A 23,035-nucleotide genomic window follows, 5' to 3' on the forward strand; every position below is an offset into this window, starting at 1 on the left:
CCTAAGGGTTAGAAATGTGTTTTATTAGAGTCCAAGGCAACAGGCGAGGCGTCCAGACCGGGATTGTTCTGGCGAGCCAAGCCCACCGAGACCCCCCCCCGGTCGACTCCCGCCCGATGGAAGCCACACTGGTCCGGGAGGGGGGCACCCGAGGGGGGGCCTTGGCCTGGCAGAGAAGAGGGGCCTGCCTGGCAGGGCGGGCGGGCGGAGGAGGCCACGGGGGGAGGGGGGCTCCTCTATACGGGCCCTCCCCCCCTCCCCACTGGGGAAAGAGACGGGGGGGGGGAGAGGAGGCGCTTCGAGGGGGTGGCAGCAGCCTTTCGAAGCCTTTCCGTGCCTGAAGGGGAACTAGGCAGGGAGGGGCGTCCTGAGGAAGGCCTTCGGGGAAACAGCCCTGCAGGGTAGGCCACCGCCGGGCGCCGGGAGCTGCTGCGTGTGCGCACACCCGTCTCTTTTTTTCTCTCTCTGCCCAAGGGCGGGGGGGGGAGGAGGGAGATGGACAGCAGTTCCTCCTGCCGGCAGGGGGCACCCCTTCCCCCCCCGTGCCTTGCACACATCGCCCCCCCTCAGGCGCGCCTTTCCTCCCTCGTCCGTGCGGCGGTTGTGGCCGGTTGGCGCATGCGCTGCGCGCGCTGCCTGTGGCGGGAGAGAACCGCCGGGCGCCATTTTGTTCTCGACGCTTCGCGGAGGGAAAGGAGAAGCCGGTCATGGCCGGGGGGGGGGGGGAGAAGAAATCTGCCTTCTGCGCATGCCCCGCCCTCGACGTACCCCAGCATGCCTCTGGGCAGATCTTCTTTGGGCGGGAAACCGGAGTAGGGAGGGAACGGCGGGGGGGGGGGTTGTTTCTTCTTCTTCTTCCTCTCCCGCCCAAGCCCCCCCCCCGGGGTGGAAGAGGACACCCCCGCCTCTTCTCGGGGGGGGGGGAGCCGCTGCCACCGAGGAGCCTCCGCTTCTGCCAGGGATGGGGTGGCGGGGCCTGGAAGGAACTCAGGCACCGGGGAGCGAAGGGCACGGGGGGGGGCGGCGGAGGGGAACAACTGGGTGATAATTCCCCTCCTCTTCCTCAAAAGCTTCCTGAGGGCTGATCCCGTCCCCTTTCTGCCTCTCCCCGCTCAGCGACCTCCCCTTGCTGCCTCTTGTTTCACACTCTTCAACTTTCCCTCCGCCCAGCTGGGGTTGGGACGGAGAAGAAGCTAAAGACCGTCCCAGAAGGACGCCGCTCTCAGAAGGGCTGGTGCCGCACTGCCCTTCCTTCCCTCCCTCCCTTCCTTCCATCCATCCATCCACCCATCATCAGCTCTTTCCTTCCTCTTTCTTTTCCTCCCTGCCATCTTTGTCCCTTTCTCCATTCATTCCTTCTTCTTCCTCCCTCCCTTCATTTTCCTTCCCTTTTCTTCCTTCGCTCTCTTTTCCTACCTTCCTGCCTTCCATCCATCCATCCATCCATCCATCCATCATGAGCTCCTTCCTTCCTTCCTTTTCCTCCCTCCCTCCCTGTGCTCAAGGGGGTTCCTGGGGGTCTCGGCCAGCCTGCTTCCCAGGAGGAGGGGTGTTAGAAAAGTAAAGAACCAAGTTGCATAGGAAATCTTCAAAAACCTGAACATCAAGTGTATTTCCATGTGAACGGTAGTCAATGGAAGCACTACACAGACCGGCCGTGAGGGTTCCTGCCCCCACGCCCCCACCCCACCCCTTTGCAAGCATCACCTAACACCTCTCCCCTTAGATATACATCGCCCGGAATCCTCCTCACTGCCAAGGCACCATCCACTCGAGTGCCCTGTGCCTCCCACACGGATCTCACTCAAACTCATGGAGGTGCACAGTGGTGCTTGGTGGATTCCAACCCACCCCAATTTCTTCACCTGCAGAACTCCTTGTTTAGCTGCCTTCCTTTAAGCTGCCCCTCGTGTCAGGAGCAGAGCGCCTTCACAGCAACAGGGACATAGCCCCTTGGTCCCTCTTTAGACCTTAACACTTGCAAACCATCGTTCACGCACCTCACCTTTCACCAAACATCCATCTACAATTTTCTTTTTTTAAAAAACAACCACTTAACAAGAACAAAAAAAGAGAAAACAGAAGAGGCAACCTTCATGTGCCCATATTTATTTGTTTGTTTGTTTGTTTGTTTGTTTATTTATTTAATATCCTGCCTATCTGGTCGTGCCAGGACCACTCTAGGTGGCTAACAACATAAAAAATAATACAATAAATATACATATTTATTTGATTTATACCCCACCTATCAGGACCGATGGACCACTCTAGGCGGCTTATATAAAAACAGTTTTACGTAACAAAAATATTAAACAGAATGGGAGAGCTGTAGGAGAGGGGAAAAAAGGGCGTCAGGAATTGCCTGATGGGAAGGCCTGCCTAAACATCCATGTTTTTAATTGATTCTTGAAAATACCCAGCGAGGGAGCCGCGTGAATCTCAGGAGGTAGGTTGTTCCAAAGGCGAGGAGCCACCACCGAGAAGGCCCGATTTCTTGTCTTCTCCTTCCAGGCCTCCCTCAGCGTTAGGCTCCTCAGCCTGAATGTAACGCCATGTTTTTAATTGACTTTTAAAAGTGTCCAAAGTGGGGGCTGCACGGATCTCAGGAGGAAGATTGTTCCAGAGGTGAGGAGCCACCACCGAGAAGGCCCGGTTTCGTGTCCTTTTTTTCCGGGCCTCCCTCGTCGTTAGGCTCCTCAGCCTCACCTCCTGGCTCATGCGGGTGATCCGAGTAGATTTAGGTGGAAGAAGGCATTCCGTCAAGTATCGAGGCTTTGTATGTAAGCATCAACACTTTGAAATCGATGCGGAATTGGATGGGCAGCCAATGCAATGCAGCCAGAGTGGGTGAAATATGTTGGTATTTTCTCACTCCACTGAATAATCTGGCCGCCGCATTCTGCACCACCTGTAGTTTCCGCACCAACCATAGTGTCGGGCCTGCTACTATTATGTCACAACAGTTATCAAGGGAAAAAATACTGCTAAATCAGTCAAGACAAATGTTGAATTTTAAAGTTAACCTGTTGTATCCAGGCCTAGTGTGATTGGGTTCTTTATCAAGAATGGGCAGCCGTAGGGATTCGGTGGGAATGACAGCCGGCGTAGACGTTATTGTTCCAAAAGATTTTGTTTTATTAACTTTAACATCAAACAACTCAGGACCAAACGGGTTCGGCAATTCTTCATCCATTAACAAATTATACTTCTTGGGTTTAGTCCAGGTTCCACATCTTTAACTTTTACAGTCTCTTCGCCCCAAAGCGGGAGATTACGTTCATGCTCCCGACTGGCGCACTCAGCACCACGCAGGTTGTCCTGCAGCAAGGATGGATTACCACCGAACCCCCCAACCGGGGTAAGAATGGGCTGGTTCCACCAAGGGTCCCACAATCCTCTGAGTGCGGAGTAGTCGTACCCACTCCCGGACTCCATCCCCTTTTCTTCTCACCTGCTCCAGACTTGTCTAATTCCTTTGGTATGGGCAGCAAACCATCTTCCCTCATCAGGTTTGGGAAACTCTTTATCAATGTTACGATCCTTTCCACCGTCTGTGTCTCTTTGTCTACTCCCAGAGAACTCCTCCCGCCTTCCCCTTTCTCCTCTTTTATACTGTCATTCCATCTCCACGTCTCCAACTCCTCCGCCCAGTCTCATGACCTCTCGGCTAAGAACACTTCAGTCGCTTTATTTATCTTTGCTATGCTAACAGGTTGTTTTCTAGGCGAGCAGAGAGAATGTTATTTTGATAGCCTGAGAAAAGGACTCGGTGTGATTAGATGGGAATTGTTGTGACTTTTTGCGAAACCACAGTAAACCCAAATAACATCTGGTGTGTATGGGAAAGAAGTCATGTGGTGCAACAGGACTGTTTGCCTAGTAACGAACTCTGATTGGATGACATTGTGGGAAGGTGCGATAAGCCCTTGCCAGTTACTCTTGAAAAAGGAACTTTTTGCCTATGGACATTGTCTTTCAAGACCGACTCTTCATTCATTCGTGACACACGGGACTAACCTTTACTATACTGGATTACCCTTGGACTTATGGGCTTTTTCCTAAGGACTATGGATTATTTCTCTATGAACTATTATTTTAGGAATACTTCATATGGACTATGCTCTTGTAATTTTGTAAGGACAATGGTACATTTACTGTAGGAACCGGCAATTCCACTCCAGTATCTTTGCCAAGAATGCCCCATGATCAGAAACAAAAGGCTAAAAGATATGACGCTGGAAGATGGGACCCTCAGGTCAAAAGGCGTCCAACATGCTACTGAGGAAGAGCGGAGGACAAGTACAAGTAGCTCCAGAGCTGATGAAGTGGATGGGCCAAAGCCGAAAGGACGCTCAGCTGTGGACGTGCCTGGAAGTGAAAGGAAAGTCCGATGCTGGAAAGAAAAATACTGCATAGGAACCTGGAATGCAAGTCCGATATGCAGATGATACCACTCTGATGGCGGAAAGTGAGGAGGAACTAAAGAACCTTGTAATGAGGGTGAAAGACGAGAGTGCAAAAAACGGTCTGAAACTCAACATCAAAAAAACTAAGATCATGGCCACTGGTCCCATCACCTCCTGGGAAATAGAAGGGGAAGATAATGGAGGCAGTGACAGATTTTACTTTCTTGGGCTCCATGATCACTGCAGATGGAGACAGCAGCCCCGAAATTAAAAGACGCCTACTTCTTGGGAGGAAAGCAATGACAAACCTTGACAGCATCTTAAAAAGCAGAGACATCACCTTGTCAACAAAAGTCCGAATAGTCAAAGCTATGGTTTTTTCTGTAGTGTTGTATGGAAGTGAGAGCTGGACCATAAAGAAAGCTGACCGCCGAAGAATTGATGCCTTTGAATTGTGATGCTGGAGGAGACTCTTGAGAGTTCCCTGGACTGCAAAGAGAACAAACCTATCAATTCTAAAGGAAATCAACTCCGAGTGCTCATTGGAAGGACAGATCCTGAAGCTGAGGCTCCAGTACTTTGGCCATCTCATGAGAAGAGAAGACTCCTTGGAAAAGACTTTGATGTTGGGAAAGTGTGAAGGCAAGAGGAGAAGGGGACGACCGAGGATGAGATGGTTGGACAGTGTCATCGAAGCAACCAACATGAATTTGACACAACTCCGGGAGGCGGTGGAAGATAGGAGGGCCTGGCGTGCTCTGGTCCATGTGGTCACGAAGAGTCGGACACGACTAAACGACTGAACAAACAAACAAAAGGACAATGGAACTTTTACTGAATTTTTCTTTTTAGTACAGGATTCTTGTTCTACAGGATCACTGAGGACTATAGCCTTTTTATAACCTACTTGGATTATTTTGTTTTTACTAATGGAATACTGGACTGGAACTGTTTTTATTCTTTTTAATGGTTTTTTGTGTTTTTGTAAGGTTTTTGAACACTTTTCTATTTTTCATGTTTTCTTTGCCTCACTACAGAGTTGTAAATAACTAACACAATGCTTATTTATTTGCTTTGGTTTAGTTTGGTTTGGATACCTAGTAACATGCTTATTCTTTAATAAATTACAGATTATAAAACTCAATTGGTTTTCTTAGGGTCATCTGAGAGTGCTGCCTCGGCCTAGCATACTTAAGGAGTCCAGCCAGTGGTGCAAGTTAAATCTAAGGACTACAAAGCCCACTTGATCTTTTCACAGTAATATCTGAGAGTACAAGGGTGTTCTTATGTGGGCAGACTTGTAAGATGGAGTGTTGTAGCATGGCTAGCTGAGCTTGGACTCACTCAGCCCATTTTAGCGTGTGCAAACTCCTGATTGCTCTCTGTCCAGGCTTACGCAGACGTTTTCGAACTCCGTGTTTGCTCGCAACCGGGAAGGTTAGACGCCTGTTGTATGCTAGAAATAAGGCTTTTAAGTCTGGGGATGATCTAGACTACAGTGCAGCAAGAACGAATTTGAGGAGAGTCATTAAGCAAGCTAAGGCCGAATACAAGAGGAGAATTGAAGACTGTTTTCTCAGCAATAACATGAGGCAAGTCTCCAGGGGGTTCAACAACTAACAAACTATAAAGCAAAAAAGGTTTCCTCGGGCGGAGGCGTGGAGGTGGCTGAGGAGTTGAACAACTTTTTCGCTCTATTCGAGATCGATCAAACTGAAACTGTTCGTTTGCCATCATTTACTCAGCAGAGTCCCCCCTTCATTGTGAATGAGCAGGATGTGAGACAGACTATGAAGGTGGTTAACTCCAGAAAAGCAGCTGGACCCGACTTAATTCCTGGCCAGGTGGTAAAAGGCTGTGCTGAACAGCTAGCCGGGATATGGACTGTAATTTTTAATCGATCCCTGACGTTATGTGCAGTTCCTGTCTGTCTCAAGGCTTCCATCATCGTTCCACTGCCTAAAAAGTTGCCTACAAACAGTCCGAATGACTATAGGCCAGTGGCACTAACTTCAATCTTAATGAAGTGCTTTGAGCAGTTAGTTCGGAAATATATTATCTCCTGCCTTCCGGATTCCTTTGATGGGCTTCAGTTTGCTTATAAAGAAAATAGATCAACTGAGGATGCGATTAATACAGTGCTTTATTTGGTTTTATCCCACCTGGAAGAATTATGTAAGAATGCTGTTTGCGGACTTTAGCTCTGCTTTTAATACCATTATACCCCGCAGATTAATAGTCAAACTTAAAGATCTAGATATTCCAGATTCTATCTGTCTGTGGATTTTGGATTTTTTAACAAATCGTCCACAAAGGGTTAAACTGAATGACTACATCTCTACTGACAAGATACTCAGCACTGGCACTCCACAAGGTTGTGTCCTTAGTCCACTACTGTTCTCCATTTATTCATCGGATTGCACCAATAACCATCCCAGTAATAGGATTATCAAATTTGCTGACGACACTACAATAGTAGGACTTATTTCCGGGGATGATGAGTCTGCGTATCGGGATGAGGTATTACAGCTATCTCTTTGGTGCAAAAAAACCAATCTTCTATTTAACATCCAAAAAACCAAGGAATTTATAGTGGACTATAGGAAAAAAAGAGCAGACATTCAGCCACTCTATATAGATGGAGTTTGTGTGGAACAGGTGACTGAATGTAAGTTTCTTGGGACCATCATAACAAATGACCTGACTTGGAGTGCAAACACCGCTGCGTTAATCAGGAAGGCGCAACAACGGTTATGTTTTCTAAGGATTCTTAGAAAACAACAATTGACTGAGAGTTTGTTAACCACCTTTTATAGGAGTTCGATTAAGAGCATATTATCCTACTGTCTTTGTGTATGGTTCACGAGCTGCACAGTGGCAGAGAAAAAGGCAATTCAAAGGGTGATTAAGACGGCCCAAAACATCATTGGCTGTTCACTCCTCTCTTTGGAAGAATTGTATCAGAACAGATGTAAGAGGAAGATATCTAACATACTGAAAGACTCCTCTCATCTGGGACATCAGCTCTTTAAACTATTACCATCGAGAAGGAGATTCAGGGTATTGAAACCAAGGACAAGTAGATTCAAGAACAGCTTCTACCCAAGTGCAGTATTGAGTTTAAATGCCGGGTCATAAGTTTTGGTGGAATTTTAATTGCTGGGAGAAATGGGGTATCTATATTTGTATGGTGAGTGTTGTGTATATTTTAACTTTTTTTGTAGTGGTGTTGTCCAGTTTTACCTTGGGGAAGAGCACCTCATTTCGTTGCACCCACTTGTGAGTGCAATGACAAATAAATTTCTTATGTCTTATGTCTTATTTTCGCGCGCTCTGTAAGCAAGGGCAAGGCGCGAAAATGCTTGCGGTGGCCTTTTGGGCACCCAGTGGCCATTTTGGAACAGCCGATCAGCTGTTTAAAAAAACATTGCAATGCGAAAATCGGTAAGCGAAACGCTTACTGATCATTGCAATGCAATATTTTGCTCATTAAAACATCGCAATGCAATCACATTAGCGATCTAAAAAAATAGATCACTATGCAGATTCATCGTTAAACGGTGCACTCGTTATGCGAGGCACCACTGCATCTATAAAGATTTTGTTTTACAATAAAAATATTCTTTAAAAATCCTTAAGGAATGGTATTTTGAACAGCAAGTCTGCTGAGCCTGCTTCCGGGGGGGGTGGTGGCAAGGCCAGGAGATTGCTAATAAGAGGGTCCTATCTTTCTGAGCTTTAGAGAGTCTTAAGGGACTACAAAGCCTAAGTGCCTGTACTTGTTAAGTATAATTTAGTGCAGGAGTGAACCTTTTAGGCCAGACCTGTGGGAAAGGATCTGTGTTACGCCCTAGCTGGGGTTACCAGGACTCAGCCCAGCTGGAAAGGGGTACCTGGACACCTGGATGCTCTCTGGCCGACTGAGCAGAGATCGCTAGAAGGAGGCTGGTGCGCAACACCCTCACCCAAGGCGGCTGCTGAGGGAACTCCACAGTCCAGGGGAGTTGAGGGCAAGTCTTCTTATGGGTCGAGAACTGGTGGAGAAACAGGGAACAGGGAACAGGGAGGAGGAGGTGTCAATGGGCGAATTCTCAGCATGGAGGGAGGTGAGGAGCAGCCTGCCCCTGGGATCTCTCCTGGGACCAGTCCTTTTTTTGAACCTGTTCACCAGTTACCTGGAGACAGGGAGAAGCAACGAGGGGGCCAAGTTTGAAGGTGACACAAAACATTTTTTTGGCGGCGAAGACCAGAAGGGATTGTGAAGAGCTCCAGAAGGATCTCTCCAAACTGGGAGAGTCGTGGCAAAATGGCAAAGGCGTTTCTGTCTAAGAAAATGTAAAATAATGCACATTGGGGCAAAAAAAAATTCAAAACTTGAGTGATCAGCTCACGGGTTCTGAGCTGTGTGTGAGGGATCAGGAAAGAGAGCTTGGTGTGATGGTGGAAGGGGGCGAGGAAGGGGGAGGCAGGAGCCCCGGCTGGGAAGGGAAAGGGAAGGAAAGGAAGGAAGGAAAGAAGGAAAGGGAAGGGAGGGAAGGAGGGAGGGAAGGAAGGAAGGAAAGAGAAGGGAGCGAGGAAGCTCCGTCTCTCTCTCTGTCTCTGTGGCGGAGTCAGTTCGACGCCTTCCTTTCAGCAAACATATTTTAGATATAAAACCAAAAGGTTGACGGTGAGGGCAGAACCCCCCCCCTCCCTTGGCAAAGAAAGCGCCTCCTTTCGCTCCTGAAGGGAAACACCTCGGGCGAATCCCCTCAGAGGAGGCTCCAAACGGGGAGAGCCCCCCGCACCCTCACCCCCCCCCACGCTCGCCTCAGTCTCCCTTCCTGAGGGGAAAATAGTGACCAACCCCCCCTCCAGGCCCCGCCCCCCCGCTCTCCCCTCCCCCCCCACCAGAGGACGATTGGTCCCTGACGCGCCTGCGCCCTTTGGGGATTTCTCTTCCTTCCCGCCCTTTTCTCCCCCCTCCCCGCCCCCCCTTCAAGGCCGGCGGTTGGAGAGAAGGAAGGAAGGAAGGAAGGAAGGCGGGGGGAGGGGACTCTGGAGGGGGGGCGAGAAAAGAGGAGACGCCCCTCACCTTTTCCCGCCCAAGTCCCTGGCCCCCCCTCCCTCCGCGATGAACAACCCCCCCCTTCTCTCCTCCTTCTTGGCCTCAGGTACGCACAAACTGGGGGGGGGGGAAGAAGTCGCCGGGCCCTCATGACCTCCCCCTCCCCCCTCTCCTTCTCTCTCTCCATTCTCTGCGGGGGGGGGAGGAGGAAGAGAGGGGACCCTAGAGCTATGAAGGCAGAAGAGGTGCCCCCCTCCTCCCTCCCTCTCCTCCCCCCACCTCTATGGGGCTCCGAGGATCTTCCCCCCAATCAGGTCTGGGCAGGAGGTGGGCAAGGGCGGGGGCGGATGATTTGGAGCGGAGGGAGGGAAGGAGAGCAGTGGGGGGGAGGGAAGAGATGGAGAGGGGGGGGTCATTTCCCCGAAACAAAAAGGAACCCGGATGGCAAATCTCCCCCAAGGCTGGCCTGTTGCTTCTTCTGGGTCTCCCCCCACCCTCTGCGTGAGGGGGGTGTCTGTCCGTTTGGAGGGGGGGAAAGAGGAGTCCAGATCCCCCTCCGAGCAAGGCACCCTTGGGGGCCGGGTGGGGGTGGGGAGGTCGGTCCTGGGTTTTCCTGCATGGCAACACCCCACCCACCCCCCCAAAAAATCACACCTTTTCCAGGCGGGTTTTCAAAAGGGAAGGAGAGAAAGGGGCCTGACTCTCTCCCCTCCCCCACTCAAGGGACCCCCCCCCAAGGGGGGGGAGGGGGAAACTCGACCTCAACATTTCCCCCCCCACCCGCCCACCCCGTTCTGTCAAATCTCGGTTCAGGTTGCAAGTCTTGGGTGGGGGTGGGGGGTGGGGGTGGGAAGCGAGCCTGAGGGGGTGGCGAGGAGGAAGAGGGAGGGGGCTCCGTCTCAAAAGCCTCTTGGGTCTAAATGTCAAATTCCACCTGGAAAACTCAACCGTCGTCCCAAAAATACCGGCAGGCCTTTTCAGGAGCGAGATTTAACTGCCTTCCATCAGCCGTTTTAGAGGGACGTTCCCACAGTAGACCTTAAGAAAATGTCCCTGCAATGATGAAGAAATCGAAACATTATTAGATCATGTCTTTTTCATATATAGTTTACAGGGGGTGAGAGCGCGCAGGGGAATCATCCTCGGGTGGTGGTTGTTTTTTTCTCTCCTGTGCATAGAGACCTCTTCTTTCCTTCCTTCCTTTTGGGGGGGGGGGGTTGTCCAAAGGGAAGGAGAGGCGGCAACTCTCCTGATGAGCCCCCCAGGCCTTCCTTTGCCCACACTTGGCTGTGGGGCCTTTTGGATTCCCTTTGGGGGGGAGGATCCAGGAGGAGGAGGAGGAGGTGATGCCCCACCCCTTGGGAGGAGGAGCCTTGGGGTGGGCGGGGCATCTCTGTCTCTCTTGCTTAGACTCTTCTTCCTTCCCTTCTCCTGCCCACCCACCCCACGTCCTTCTCTCCTTGCAATGAGGCTAAGGAGACCCTCCCACCACAGCCCCCTCCCTCCATAAAGATGTGGTTGGCTGTGTCAAGGTTGCTCTGGGACTTTCTTACGAGGAGCTCCTGCCTCCCCCAACACAGTGCCAAAGCCTTACCGAGAAAAGGTGTTCGCCTTAGCCCACCCTGCTAAATTGGACATGCAACTCAGGTTACTGAAGCTGAACTTCAGAGAATGGCTGTTATTTTCAAACCTTTTAAACAAACGGAGTTGGGATGTTATGGGATCTTTTCCACTTAGTAAGACTGTTTTCTCCTTCCCGCTTCCAGTGGCCTTTGAGGAGGTGACCCCGTATTGACCCCAACAGAGCCTGGGATCTTCTGGATCGAGGCTTGAGATCTCTGCGCGAGGACCTCCGGCTGGAGATTTCTGGGAACGACGTCTCTCCAGGTAACTTTAATATTTTTTCTAAATGTTTACAACATAATACAAAGCAATAGCCATTCTCATTACTTACTCCTTCCTCCCACCGCACTCTCTGTCCCATTGCAGACGTGGGATATAAGAGCTTCGAAACATGCTCTTAAAATGTTCATAGTTCAACCTGGCTCACAATCCCCCCAAATGTAAGAGCATCAGAGGCTTTGCTACTCCTCAATAACTATGAAAAGTTCTCCCTCCTGAATAAATAAATTAACGGGGAGGGAGGGCTGGGGAGATTTCATTCCTTTGGCTGCCTGAAGTTTCTTTGTTAACTTTCCCTCTAGTGTGACATTCTGGCCATCTAACACGGAGCTTATAAAAGGTGTATAAAGTAGATTTGCCTGAGCTCTTCCGTAAAGTGACTTGTAAGGCTAACTTTAGAGATCTAGCCTTTCAATCATTCCGGTTTCATTAAATATCCCCAAATGCCTCCAGTTTCTTCCAGAGCCCTTAGAAATCCTGAAACTCACCTCTTTTTCCACTAGAGAAGTGCATTAGAAATCGTAACTTCACTGGTGCGAGATGTCTCTTCTGGAGTCTACCCGTCCTCTTAGAACAGCTGAGCTGGAAGGGACCCTCTGGATCATCGACTCCGTTCGCTCTCCAGCACTTTATTTCCCAGGCAGGTTCTTTCATTTCCTCCTGGTTGACCCTCCCTTCAAGGGAGCCTTTTGAACCCTGTTGGCCCGGTCCCACTTCCAGATCTCAACGCCCCATTTGTGTTCCCTCACCACACCCAGTCCGCCCTTACAGGGAGGCCTGTTCCTAAACCCACCAGGCATGAGTATATTGTCCTTATGTATTGTGTTAAAGAAATATTTATAGGAGAACAATAGTTTTTCTTTAAATAAAGGACAGATATAAAAGTCCTTCTTCCATCCAATCTCATAGGAGGTATGGTCGATAGATAGATAGATAGATAGATAGATAGATAGATAGATAGATAGATAGATAGATAGATAGATAGATAGATAGATAGATAGATAGATAGATAGATAGATAGATAGATAGATAGATAGATAAAACCTTTATTGGCATAAGTAAAAATTGGACATAGTTACGGTGGTTGGTACATATATAGGCATCAAGAGGGGAGAAAAGTGGAGGGGGAGGGGGATCCTGAAGAGGCTCTGGATGGCAGGTCAGGCATGGGGGGGGGAGAGGAAGGGATCCCCGTTGCACCCAGCTGACTCCCTCATGTCCCCCATTTGCAGCCCCCCCTCTCCCCCTCCTTCCACCTGCACTCCATAGCCCACTTCCCACTTGGGGGTGAGGCTGGAAGGGGTTTACCTTGAGGAAGAGAAATTGGGGGAGAGGGAAAGAGCTCTGAGTGACACTCCCTCCTTTCCTCCTTTGCCACACCCCAAAAGGGTGCTTGCAGGATCTGGGGAAAGAAGGGATTCTCCTGGCATGAAAGCCGAGGAGGACCCAGGATATGCACAGAGAAAAGGCGCTGGTGTCTTGCTCAGGTGGGGGAGCGGGGAATTGAGTCCCCTCCCAAACTTCGCATCTGCCCCCCTCCAAATTTACCACCCCCAAGGAGGTGGATGAGGAAGCACAAGAGAAAAATAGACGCTTCCACCTCCCTCCACTTGCAAGGCCTTCATTCATTGCAGACCAAGTGGGAGGAGGGACCCAATCCAAATTATATGGTCTCTGGGTGTTGTGGGGGGCAGGCTCTTTTTTCTGGGTATTTTAAGAAATACCTTTCTGCAACTCAACATGGATGTTTCGGCAGGCCTTCCCATCAGATAATTCCCGACACCCTTTTTCCCCTTTCCTGTAGTTCTCTCATCTTGTTTAATATTTATGTTATGGAAAAATTGTTTTATATGTGTATTTATTATATTATTTTTTATGTTGTTAGCTGCCTAGAGTGGTCCTGAGTGGACCAGATAGGCGGGATATAAATAAAATAAATAAATAAAAAATAAATAAATAAAAATACCTTTCTGCAACTCTCTGTTGAGAACTCTGGGAACTTGCTTACGTTCCAGTAAAATGCACAGCAGAAGGCCAGCTCTTTAAGGTGAGAATTAGCTGTAGAAGTCCCCTTCTTTACCCAATTGTTCTTGGTATCCACCCTCACCAAAGCTTAGCACTAGAAAATAAACCTTGGGAGGTGATCTTTAAGAATAAAAGGTTTTAAGACAGGCTGGAAAAGGGGGCGGGAAGGGGATGATCGGGGAGCTGGAGACTCCCCTCCGGGCAGAGGAGGAGGAGGAGGGAAGGGGGTTAGGGTCGTGTCCAAAATTACCCCCAGGATTTTCATTTTTACCCCTTTCCACCCCCCTGTTTTGTGGGAAAAAAGTGTGTCTTATAGTGTGAAAAATATGGTACTTCTGCTTTATTTATTTATTTATTTATTTATTTATTTATTTATTTATTTATTTATTTATTTATTTATTTATTTATTTATTTGATTTATATCCCGCCTATCTGGACTACCAGACCACTCTAGGCGGCTTTTTGAGTTAGAGCTGCTAGCATTAGCAAAGTTACTTGAGCAACTGCATTAATTTCTGCTTGCTGAGTTAGGCAAATGAGTCCTTCTGCTGGGAATGTTTTTAATTCATCTGGGGTTTTCAAGGAAGTTTTCCCAGGCTGGTCAGAATGAGACTGAGAGTCCAGCAGTGGAGCCAAAGAGGCTTCATACACCGTAGGTCGGCCGAGCCACTCACAATTTGTCATGAACTACCAAGGTCCTTCTTCTCTGTTGGTGATCTAGTCTGCAAAGTGGCTCTGCCCTTCCCTGCCTCCTCCAGCAGCTGACCGCTCTGATGAGGAAGCAAGACAAGGATTCTCCCAACTAAGCAAATGATTAGTTGATCGCAGGAAGAGGCAAGGAAGGGCCAGCAGAGCTCTGTTCTGGATTGGTGCACTACTGGAGAAGATGGACCCCAGAAGTGCATGATAAAACATGACTGGCCCAGCTGGCCTGTGAGATGTGGGAGAGTTCATGTAAAAAAGGTAAAGGTTCCTGTTGATAAATTTCCAGTCATGTCCGACTCTAGGGGGTGGTGCTCACCCCATTTTCAAGCCATAGAGCCAGTGTTTGTCTATAGACAGTTTCAGTGGTCAAGTGGCCAGCATGACTAGACAGGATGCTGTCTAGGCCCATCTTTAGGTAAGAGTTCTATTATGTCTTTCCGCTCAGGCTTCTTTTTTCAAAGCTAAACACACCCAGTTCTTTCCTTCTTTCTATGTTGGCTTTCAGTTGTTAATGCATTGTTTTCAAGTTGCTTGCAGAGTGTCTGCTTTGTAATTGCCTCAAGAATTTTCCCTAAGATGGATGTCAAACTGAGAGGTCTGCAGGTCACTAGTTACTCTTTTGGAAGATAGGACTCTTCTTTCATCTCTTTTTCTCTCTCCATCAGGTGACGAAGAGGACAAATGGAATTCTGTTTAGCCAGTCATTCTTTCAGTCGGAAAAAAAGACATATGAAGGATGAAAAAAAAATTGCACAATTAAAAGGAAAAAGTGAAGAAAGGAAACCAGAAAACAAGAGGTAAAAAGAGATCTCCAGCTTCTGCTATTGATGTTGATGCACTTCTCTAATCATCTGAAAAAATCAACAGGGGAAAAAGGAAGGAGAAACGGTTCCCTGTGCACATAAACATTCAAGTTTGCCTCAGATGCCAGTGAACTTGACAAAGTCCACCCAGAGGAGGAACAAAGCAAATACATTGAACAAGGAAAGAGCATCACAATGCACAGTCATTGTACTTCACGTGAAACATCCCTGAGGAGTGAGAGACAGTACAAATGTGTACAGTGTGGAAAGAGCTTCAGTAAGAGCAGTAGCCTCAGTTCCCATCAAAGAACTCACACTGGGGAAAAAACATATAAATGCATGGAATGTGAAAAGAGTTTCAGTCAGAGCAGTTCCCTGAGTAGACATCAAAGAGCTCATACTGGGGAGAAACCATATAAATGCTTGGAATGTGGAAAGAGCTTCAGTCACAGCACTTGCCTGAGTTCCCATCAAAGAACTCACACTGGGGAGAAACCACATAAATGCTTGGAATGTAGAAAGAGTTTCAGTCAGAGCAGTGCCCTGAGTTCCCATCAGACAACTCACACTGGGGAGAAACCATATAAATGCATGGAATGTGGAAAGTGCTTCAGTCACAGCAGTGCCCTGAGATCACATCAGAGAACTCACACTGGGGAGAAACCATATAAATGCTTTGCATGTGAGAAGTGCTTCAGTTGCAGCACTAACCTGAGTTCCCATCAAAGAACTCACACTGGGGAGAAACCGTACAATTGCATGGAATGTGGGAAGAGTTTCACTGACAGCAGTGGTCTCAGTTCCCATCAAAGAACTCACACTGGGGAGAAACCACATAAATGCATGGAATGTGGAAAGAGCTTCAGTTGGAGCAGTGCCCTAAGTAGACATCAAAGAGCTCACACTGGGGAGAAACCATATAAATGCTTGGAATGTGAGAAGTGCTTCAGTAACAGTAGTACCCTGAGTTCCCATCAAAGAACTCACACTGGGGAGAAACCATATAAATGCATGGAATGTGGAAAGAGCTTCAGTCAGAGCGGTGAACTAAGTTCCCATCTAAGAACTCACACTGGGGAGAAACCATATAAATGCATGGAATGTGAGAAGTGCTTCAGTAAGAGCAGTACCCTGAGTTCCCATCAAAGAACTCACATTGGGGAGAAACCATATAAATGCATGGAATGTGGAAAGAGCTTCAGTCAGAGTAATGGCCTCAGTTCCCATCAAAGAACTCACACTGGGGAGAAACCATATAAATGCATGGAATGTGGGAAGACCTTCAGTCACAGCAGTGCCCTGAGTTCACATCAAAGAATTCACACTGGGGAGAAACCATATAAATGCTTTGCATGTGAGAAGTGCTTCAGTCGCAGTACTTCCCTGAGTTCCCATCAAAGAACTCACACTGGAGAGAAACCATATAAATGCATGGAATGTGGAAAGTGCTTCAGTCACAGCAGTGCCCTGAGATCACATCAGAGAACTCACACTGGGGAGAAACCATATAAATGCATGGAATGTGGGAAGAACTTCTGTCACAGCAGTAGCCTGAGTTCACATCAAAGAATTCACACTGGGGAGAAACCATATAAATGCATGGAATGTGGAAAGAGCTTCAGTCGGAGCGGTGAACTAAGTTCCCATCTAAGAACTCACACTGGGGAGAAACTAAAGAACTCACACTGGGGAGAAACCATATACAGTGGTGCATCGTATAACAAGCGCCCCGTTTAACGGTGAATCCGCATAGCGATGGCATTTTTGCCATCGCTTTTGCGATCGCATTTTTGCCATCGCTTTTGCGATCGCATTACGATGTTGCCTATGGGGAAAAATTGCTTTGCAATATTTTCTCCATAGGCCCCATTTTCACCCAGCTGAGCGGCGGGAGCCTCCGAAGCAGTGCTCCCACCGCTCAGCTGGGGGGAAAATGCCGGCGGTAGCCTCAGAAGGACCCTTCCGAAGGGTCCTTCCGAAACCCCTACCGGGATTCCCCTTCAGAGCATCCGGATCCCCCACCCTCCCACCCTGCCCCCCCGCTTGGATCCGACCCGCGGCCGGCTACCCCAGCCATGGCCAGACTCCTGAGAGTCCGGCCATGGCTGGGGTAGCTGGCCGTGGGTCGGATCTGGGCATCCAGATCCCCCCCCTCCCACCCTGCCAGCCGCCGCTTGGATCCGACGTGCGGCCGGCTGCCCAAGCCATGGCCGGACTCTTGGGAGTCCGACCATGGCTGGGGTAGCTGGCCGCAGGTCGGATCCGGGCATCCGGATCCCCCCACCCTCCCACCCTGCCCCCGCTGCTTGGATCCGACCCACGGCCGGCTACCCCAGCCATGGTCGGACTCCCGAGAGTCCGGCCATGGCTGGGGTAGCTAGCCGCGGTGCCATAGGAACGCATTAATTTACTGCGTTTCTATGGGGTTTTTTGCCCCGCATAGTGACGGATCCATATAGCGATGATTTTTTTGGAATGGATTATCGTCGCTATGCGGGACACCACTGTAAATGCCATTGCCTGTTTGTATGCAAGGTTCCAGTTCCTTTTTTAAAAACTATGTTTAACTCCCTCTAAATAGCTTCTAATTAGCTCTGAAGAAGCTTTTGAAGCCAAGCATTCAAGGGAGTTAATACAACCTCTGGAATTTTCTGCTGTTTCACCAATACGACAAGGAAAGGGGGAGAAGAAACAGCTGAACTGCTGACCTACTGCTCTGAAGAATTTATTTTTCAGGCAGAGGTTGTTCGAGGCAGCACCAGGGCCATCGCCTTCTCCCTTGGAGATAAAAGGCCACGAGGAAAGGCAAGCGAGGTGGAGATCCTGGTTCCTCATTTTTACTAGAGCAAGTGTGAAACATGGACAGAGATTTACAGCTTGCATTCTGGTGACCTCCCAAGCCCTTGGAAGCTAGTGGATGTGTATTTGCCTTTACAACCTTACAACTTTGGTTGAAAGCTGTATATCCTCACAGCCTCATTGCTAAGCAAATACTTACAATCAAGCAGCGACTCCACAGTGCAAGAATATCAGGTGCGGTAAGCAAACAGAATTTTCTGCTCTGCCTTCTCCCAACTGTTTAAAAGTATTGCTGAAAAGTCTAAAGCAGACTAAGACTAAGACAGATTGCTTTTATTTCTGGACAAAAGGGGATGAGTGAGGCCTAAGGCAGATACTTGATTGTGGAATCTCTAAGCACTCCAAAGTAATTGAGGGCCCGCCTGTTCTGTGCTTGTAACTGCACATGTACCTCTGGGTTTAAGTCAAGCCGTGAGAGGATAATCAAACCAAAAGATCTGTACCTGAGAGCAAAACCCATTCTCCAACTTTTAAACCTCCTCCAGCAAGTTGCTAGAAGACTGAAAAAGCCAGACCTTCTGACTGGACTATCTTACCAGAGGACACACAATATTAGTACGAAATTAGTACATTCTACAATATATGCTTGCCTTTATATATATATTTGAATTTTTCTGCTCCTAGACTTGCTAACACTGTTAAGTCAAAATAATTTTAAAGACCTTCTTTTCAAAGTATTATTATTATTATTATTATTATTATTATTATTATTATTATTATTATTATTATTATTATTATTATTATTATTATTATTATTATTATTATTATTATTATTATTATTATTACTGGCATGGTATATCTATATACTTACTCTTAGTAGTACACATTTTACTATATGTATATATCTTATGGTCTAGTACAGGAATAACCTGCTCTTGTTGGAGAATGGTTTTTACTAGATGGGGTTATAAAGAACATGGGGTTTCTCCATTACATGGAAACTTATTAGCAGAGAGGAAAGGGAGACAAAAGAAAATTACACATTTCTTTTCTCCCAAAGAGGAGGGCAATAAAATACCAATGAAATTACAACGATATCATCACCACCCCCCAATCTAGACTGGTCAGTTGAGTATCGTTGTTCAATAATAGAAACAAATAAGGAAGATTATGCTCCTGACCTGGCGACAGAGTTAACAGTTGCAGAAAACGTTTTGGACTCCAGCAGGGTGGAAAAAAGGAGGTAGATGGTCTCATGTTAAAACAAATAGATGAATTGGCACAAGGATGCATCCAAACAGAAAAAGGGCCCTTTCCAAAGCCAGTTAAGGCAAGAGGAGAGTCTGACACTAATACACTATTCCAGTGGGTAAAAGACATTCTAGAGGAGATAACCTTAATTAAAATATTCCTCTATGAATCTTATGAGCTATTAACTACTCTATCCAAACTAACTGAGTTAAAAAAATGTACCTAACAACAACAACAAACAAACTGACCAAGATAATGCATTTTACAGGACAGTTCTGCCAAAGAGGGTAAAAATTCCAAACAGGAAACCAAGAATAGGGCACAGGAAGGATTTCTGTATGGATGCACAAGTAAAAAAAAAGAATAAAATTAGCAAAAAATAAGACCACATCACCATTAATTAAAAATCCCAAGAATATTAAGAACGCAAATAAATCAAGAAAACCATCCCAAAAAATGAATTACCATAACTTATTTAAACACCTTGAGATGAACTCAAATAAAGAGTCAAAATCTTCCAGACTTAAAAAGAAACTCTGAGTGGTCGGAGGACCAGATGGGTCCAAAATTTTTCAGACCTTCTTTTTGACAAAGATAGAGCTGTTAGACCTTCTACCCTCTTCGCTCTCTCTGATCTTCCTGTTTGGCCACCAGTAACCATAGATGACTCAATTAGAAGCCAGAAAAGCAGAAGGCCTCCATGCCATCCCACCGGACTTATTGAAATGTGAACCGAACTGGTGGACTTCACTCTTTGCTTCCCTTTTCACAGCTAGAGATAATACTGGGATCTTGCCAAAATTCTGGACCGCTGCAATCCTTGCCCCATTTATAAAAAAGGGGGACCTGCACTTCCCGGAAAACGTCAGAACTATCAGTTTATTATCAGTTATTGGGAAACTCTATGCAAAACAGCAACTATTTAAACTTAATTCCTGTATCAATAACCAGACATTGCTAGGCCCTGAGCAAGCTGCATTCAGAAAAGGTAAGACCACAGTAAATAACTGCTTAATACTTTCGCATCTTATTAAGAAAACAATTAAGCATGAAAATTCTAAATTGTATGTGGCTTTCCTTGACTTAAAGGCAGCTTTCAATTCGGTAGACAGAGAGTTTCTCTGGGAAAACCTTGAAAATATGGGAATAGAAAAAAAAAGACTCATTTCCCTGGTAAGAATTTTATACTCTGGCACAACATGCCAACTTTGTGTCTCTTGGAAAGTGGAGTTATCTAATCAATTTCCAACCAACATTCTTGCTCCCTCCCTATTCAACCTATTAATGAATGATCTAGCCCCCTTTCTAGCCAGTGTGGAGGGCCATCCACCAAAACTGGGGACGCATTGCACACACACACACACCCCGTCTTGTTTGGATTCAGCCTCCGTCTACTGTCCCTTTTATCCTCCCATGGAAGGAGAAGGTGGGAACAGAACTGAGGTTCCCTGTTGATCGATCATCATAAGAGTTTTAAGTAAAAGTTGATGGTGCAAAGCAAAATCGCCCACCCTGGCTTGTCTGTTCAGGGGGAAGAAGGAGGGAGCCTTGGAGGGGAAGCCCCCCCCCCACAGACACACACACCCCAAATCAGGATGACCAAGGTTTGCCTCTTCTCAAGAGGACCTGACCTTGGGGAGCATGGGGTTGGGGTGAGCAGGATTGAGATTTTATTTTAAAAATACACCTAAATAAGATACAAAGAAAACCATACCACCAAACACCAGCAGTTTGCACATGCTCAGAAAAGAACTGTGGTGTCACGGATGGAGGACCAGACTGGGAACCAGGAGACCTGGATTCAAATCGCTGCCGGGCCAGGGAAACTGAGAGGAGAGAGAGATTGGGGGGGGCAAGGCTACTTCAGCCACCTCTTGAAATGTCACTGACCTTGCAAATGTTGGAGGGATTTGGGATGTGGTTCTTTGTTTTTGGTCCCAAAAGGAGCAAAGAGACACCAACTCAGTCTTGCCCCTTCCTAGGAGGAAGGAAGGAAGGAAGGAAGGAAGGAAGGAAGGAAGGAAGGAAGGAAGGAAGGAAGGAAGGAAGGAAGGAAGGAAGGAAGCTCAAATTGTTTCTAAAACTGCTAAGGAATCTAAGGAATGACATCAAAATAATAAAAATGCAATAGACCCTTTATATAAAATTTAAAGTAGTAACAGCTCACAACCCCAGCAAGCTCATTCCCAGGGGAAGCTGGTGGGAGAACAGAGTGGATTTATTTCTTTATCAATGAATGCACTCCGTCCTGCTTGGTTGCAGATTATGCTGATCACATAACTCCGTTCGTGCTCTTGTTTAGCCCAAGATGCTGCATTTCTCCTACTCCCACCGAAGATCAGACTGGCTGTTTTCCTCTTCTCTTTCTTCCCCACCTTTATTTATCCTCTTTCTCCTCCTCGGCCGGAATCATGATCTCTCCTCTCTAACGTTTATACTTGCTCTCACATCCTTTTCCAGACCTCCTTCTCCTCACGTACAAGTGGGTAGAAACCAGTGGTTCTTAACCTTTGTTACTCAGATGCTTTTGAACTGCAACTCCCAGAAACCCCAGTCAGCACAGCAGGTGGTGAAGGCTTCTGGGAGTTGCAGTCCAAAACTCCTGAGTAACCCAAGGTTAAGAACCAGTGGTATAAACTACCAGATTTTTTACGAGACAGAGGTTCTCCACAATGTTTTTCCATGCATGTATTTCTTGCTTGTCTTGCATGTAGCCATTGATTCTGGCCATTTCAAAAGAAGCTTTTTAGAAGTTTAGTTATTTTTACTTAGCTAGATTTTGTTATTCATTTAACTGCAGTATTCTTTAGAAATGTAATCTATTCTATGCTTAGGCAACAAACTGAATATCTATAAAGACTTTATTTTCAAAGAAAAATTATTCTTAAAAAATCCTTAAGGAATGGTATTTTGAACAGCAAGTCTGCTGAGCCTGCTTCCGGGGGGGGGGGGGGGAGCGGCGGCAAGGCCAGGAGATTGCTAATAACAGAATCCTATCTTTCTGAGCTTTAGAGAGTCTTAAGGGACTACAAAGCCCAGGTGCCTGTACTTGTTAAGTATAATTTAGTGCAGGAGTGAACCTTTTAGGCCAGACCTGTGGGAAAGGATCTGTGATACACCCTAGCTGGGGTTACCAGGACTCAGCCCAGCTGGAAAGGGGTACCTGGACACCTGGATGCTCTCTGGCCGACTGAGCAGCGATTCCTAGAGGGAGGCTGGTTCGCAACACCCTCACCCAAGGCGGCTGCTGAGGGAACTCCACAGTCCAGGGGACAAGAGGGGAAGTCCTCTTATGGGTCGAGAACTGGTGGAGAACCAGGGAACAGAGAGGAGGAGGTGTCAATGGGGCAGAGTCTCACCATGGAGGGAGGTGAGGAGCAGCCTGCCCCTGGGATCTCTCCTGGGACCAGTCCTTTTTTTGAACCTGTTCACCAGTTACCTGGAGACAGGGAGAAGCAGTGAGGGGGCCAGGTTTGAAGGTGACACAAAACATTTTTTGGGTGATGAAGACCAGAAGGGATTGTGAAGGGCTCCAGACTGGGAGAGTCATGGCAAAATGGCAAAGCCGTTTCTATCTAAGAAAATGTGTAAAGTAATGCACATTGGGGCAAAAAAAATTTCAAAAGGAAGGGTGGAGGCAGGAGACCTGGCTGAGAAGGAAGGAAAGAGGGAGGGAGGGAGGGAGGAAGGAAGGAAGGAGCTGATGATGGATAGAAGGAAGGAAGGAAGGAAGGAAGGAAGGAAGGAAGGAAGGAAGGAAGGAAGGAAGGAAGGAAGGAAGGAAGGAAGGAAGGAAGGAAGGAAGGAGCTGATGATGGATAGAAGGAAGGAAGGAAGGAAGGAAGAAAGGAAGGAAGGAAGGAAGGAAGGAAGGAAGGAAGGAAGGAAGGAAGGAGCTGATGATGGATGGAAGGAAGGAAGGAAGGAAGGAAGGAAGGAAGGAAGGAAGGAAGGAAGGAAGGAAGGAAGGAAGGAAGGAAGGAAGGAAGGAAGGAAGGAAGGAAGGAAGGAAGGAAGGAAGGAGCTGATGATGGATAGAAGGAAGGAAGGAAGCTCCGTCTCTCTCTCTCTCTCTCTCTCTCTCTCTCTCTCTCTCT

General features: G+C 47.5%; 1 protein-coding gene across 4 annotated transcripts; it reads left to right on the forward strand.

Annotated features, from left to right (window-relative positions):
• The first annotated feature begins 9,375 nt into the window (after nucleotides 1-9,375).
• Nucleotides 9,376-18,620, forward strand: LOC140703799 (uncharacterized). 4 transcript variants are annotated; one of them, XM_072987593.2, is made up of 3 exons: nucleotides 9,376-9,559; nucleotides 11,220-11,340; nucleotides 14,751-18,620. In XM_072987593.2, exon 3 carries the CDS (start codon nucleotides 15,084-15,086, stop codon nucleotides 16,623-16,625), a length of 1,542 nt encoding a protein of 513 aa, XP_072843694.2. In that variant the 5' UTR covers nucleotides 9,376-9,559; nucleotides 11,220-11,340; nucleotides 14,751-15,083; the 3' UTR covers nucleotides 16,626-18,620. The 4 variants fall into 4 exon arrangements, with proteins under 4 accessions (XP_072843694.2, XP_072843697.2, XP_072843696.2 ...); XM_072987596.2 differs by lacking the exon at nucleotides 9,376-9,559 and adding an exon at nucleotides 9,708-9,767; XM_072987595.2 differs by lacking the exon at nucleotides 9,376-9,559 and adding an exon at nucleotides 9,752-9,780.
• The last annotated feature ends 4,415 nt before the right edge of the window (nucleotides 18,621-23,035 follow it).

The sequence above is a fragment of the Pogona vitticeps genome, chromosome 2 (assembly GCF_051106095.1).
Source record: "Pogona vitticeps strain Pit_001003342236 chromosome 2, PviZW2.1, whole genome shotgun sequence".
Classification (NCBI taxonomy): domain Eukaryota; kingdom Metazoa; phylum Chordata; class Lepidosauria; order Squamata; family Agamidae; genus Pogona; species Pogona vitticeps.

What these genes read in the sequence shown, in the direction of transcription:
- LOC140703799 (XM_072987593.2), top strand. Translation starts at nt 15,084, where the DNA reads ATGCACAGTCATTGTACTTCACGTGAAACATCCCTGAGGAGTGAGAGA.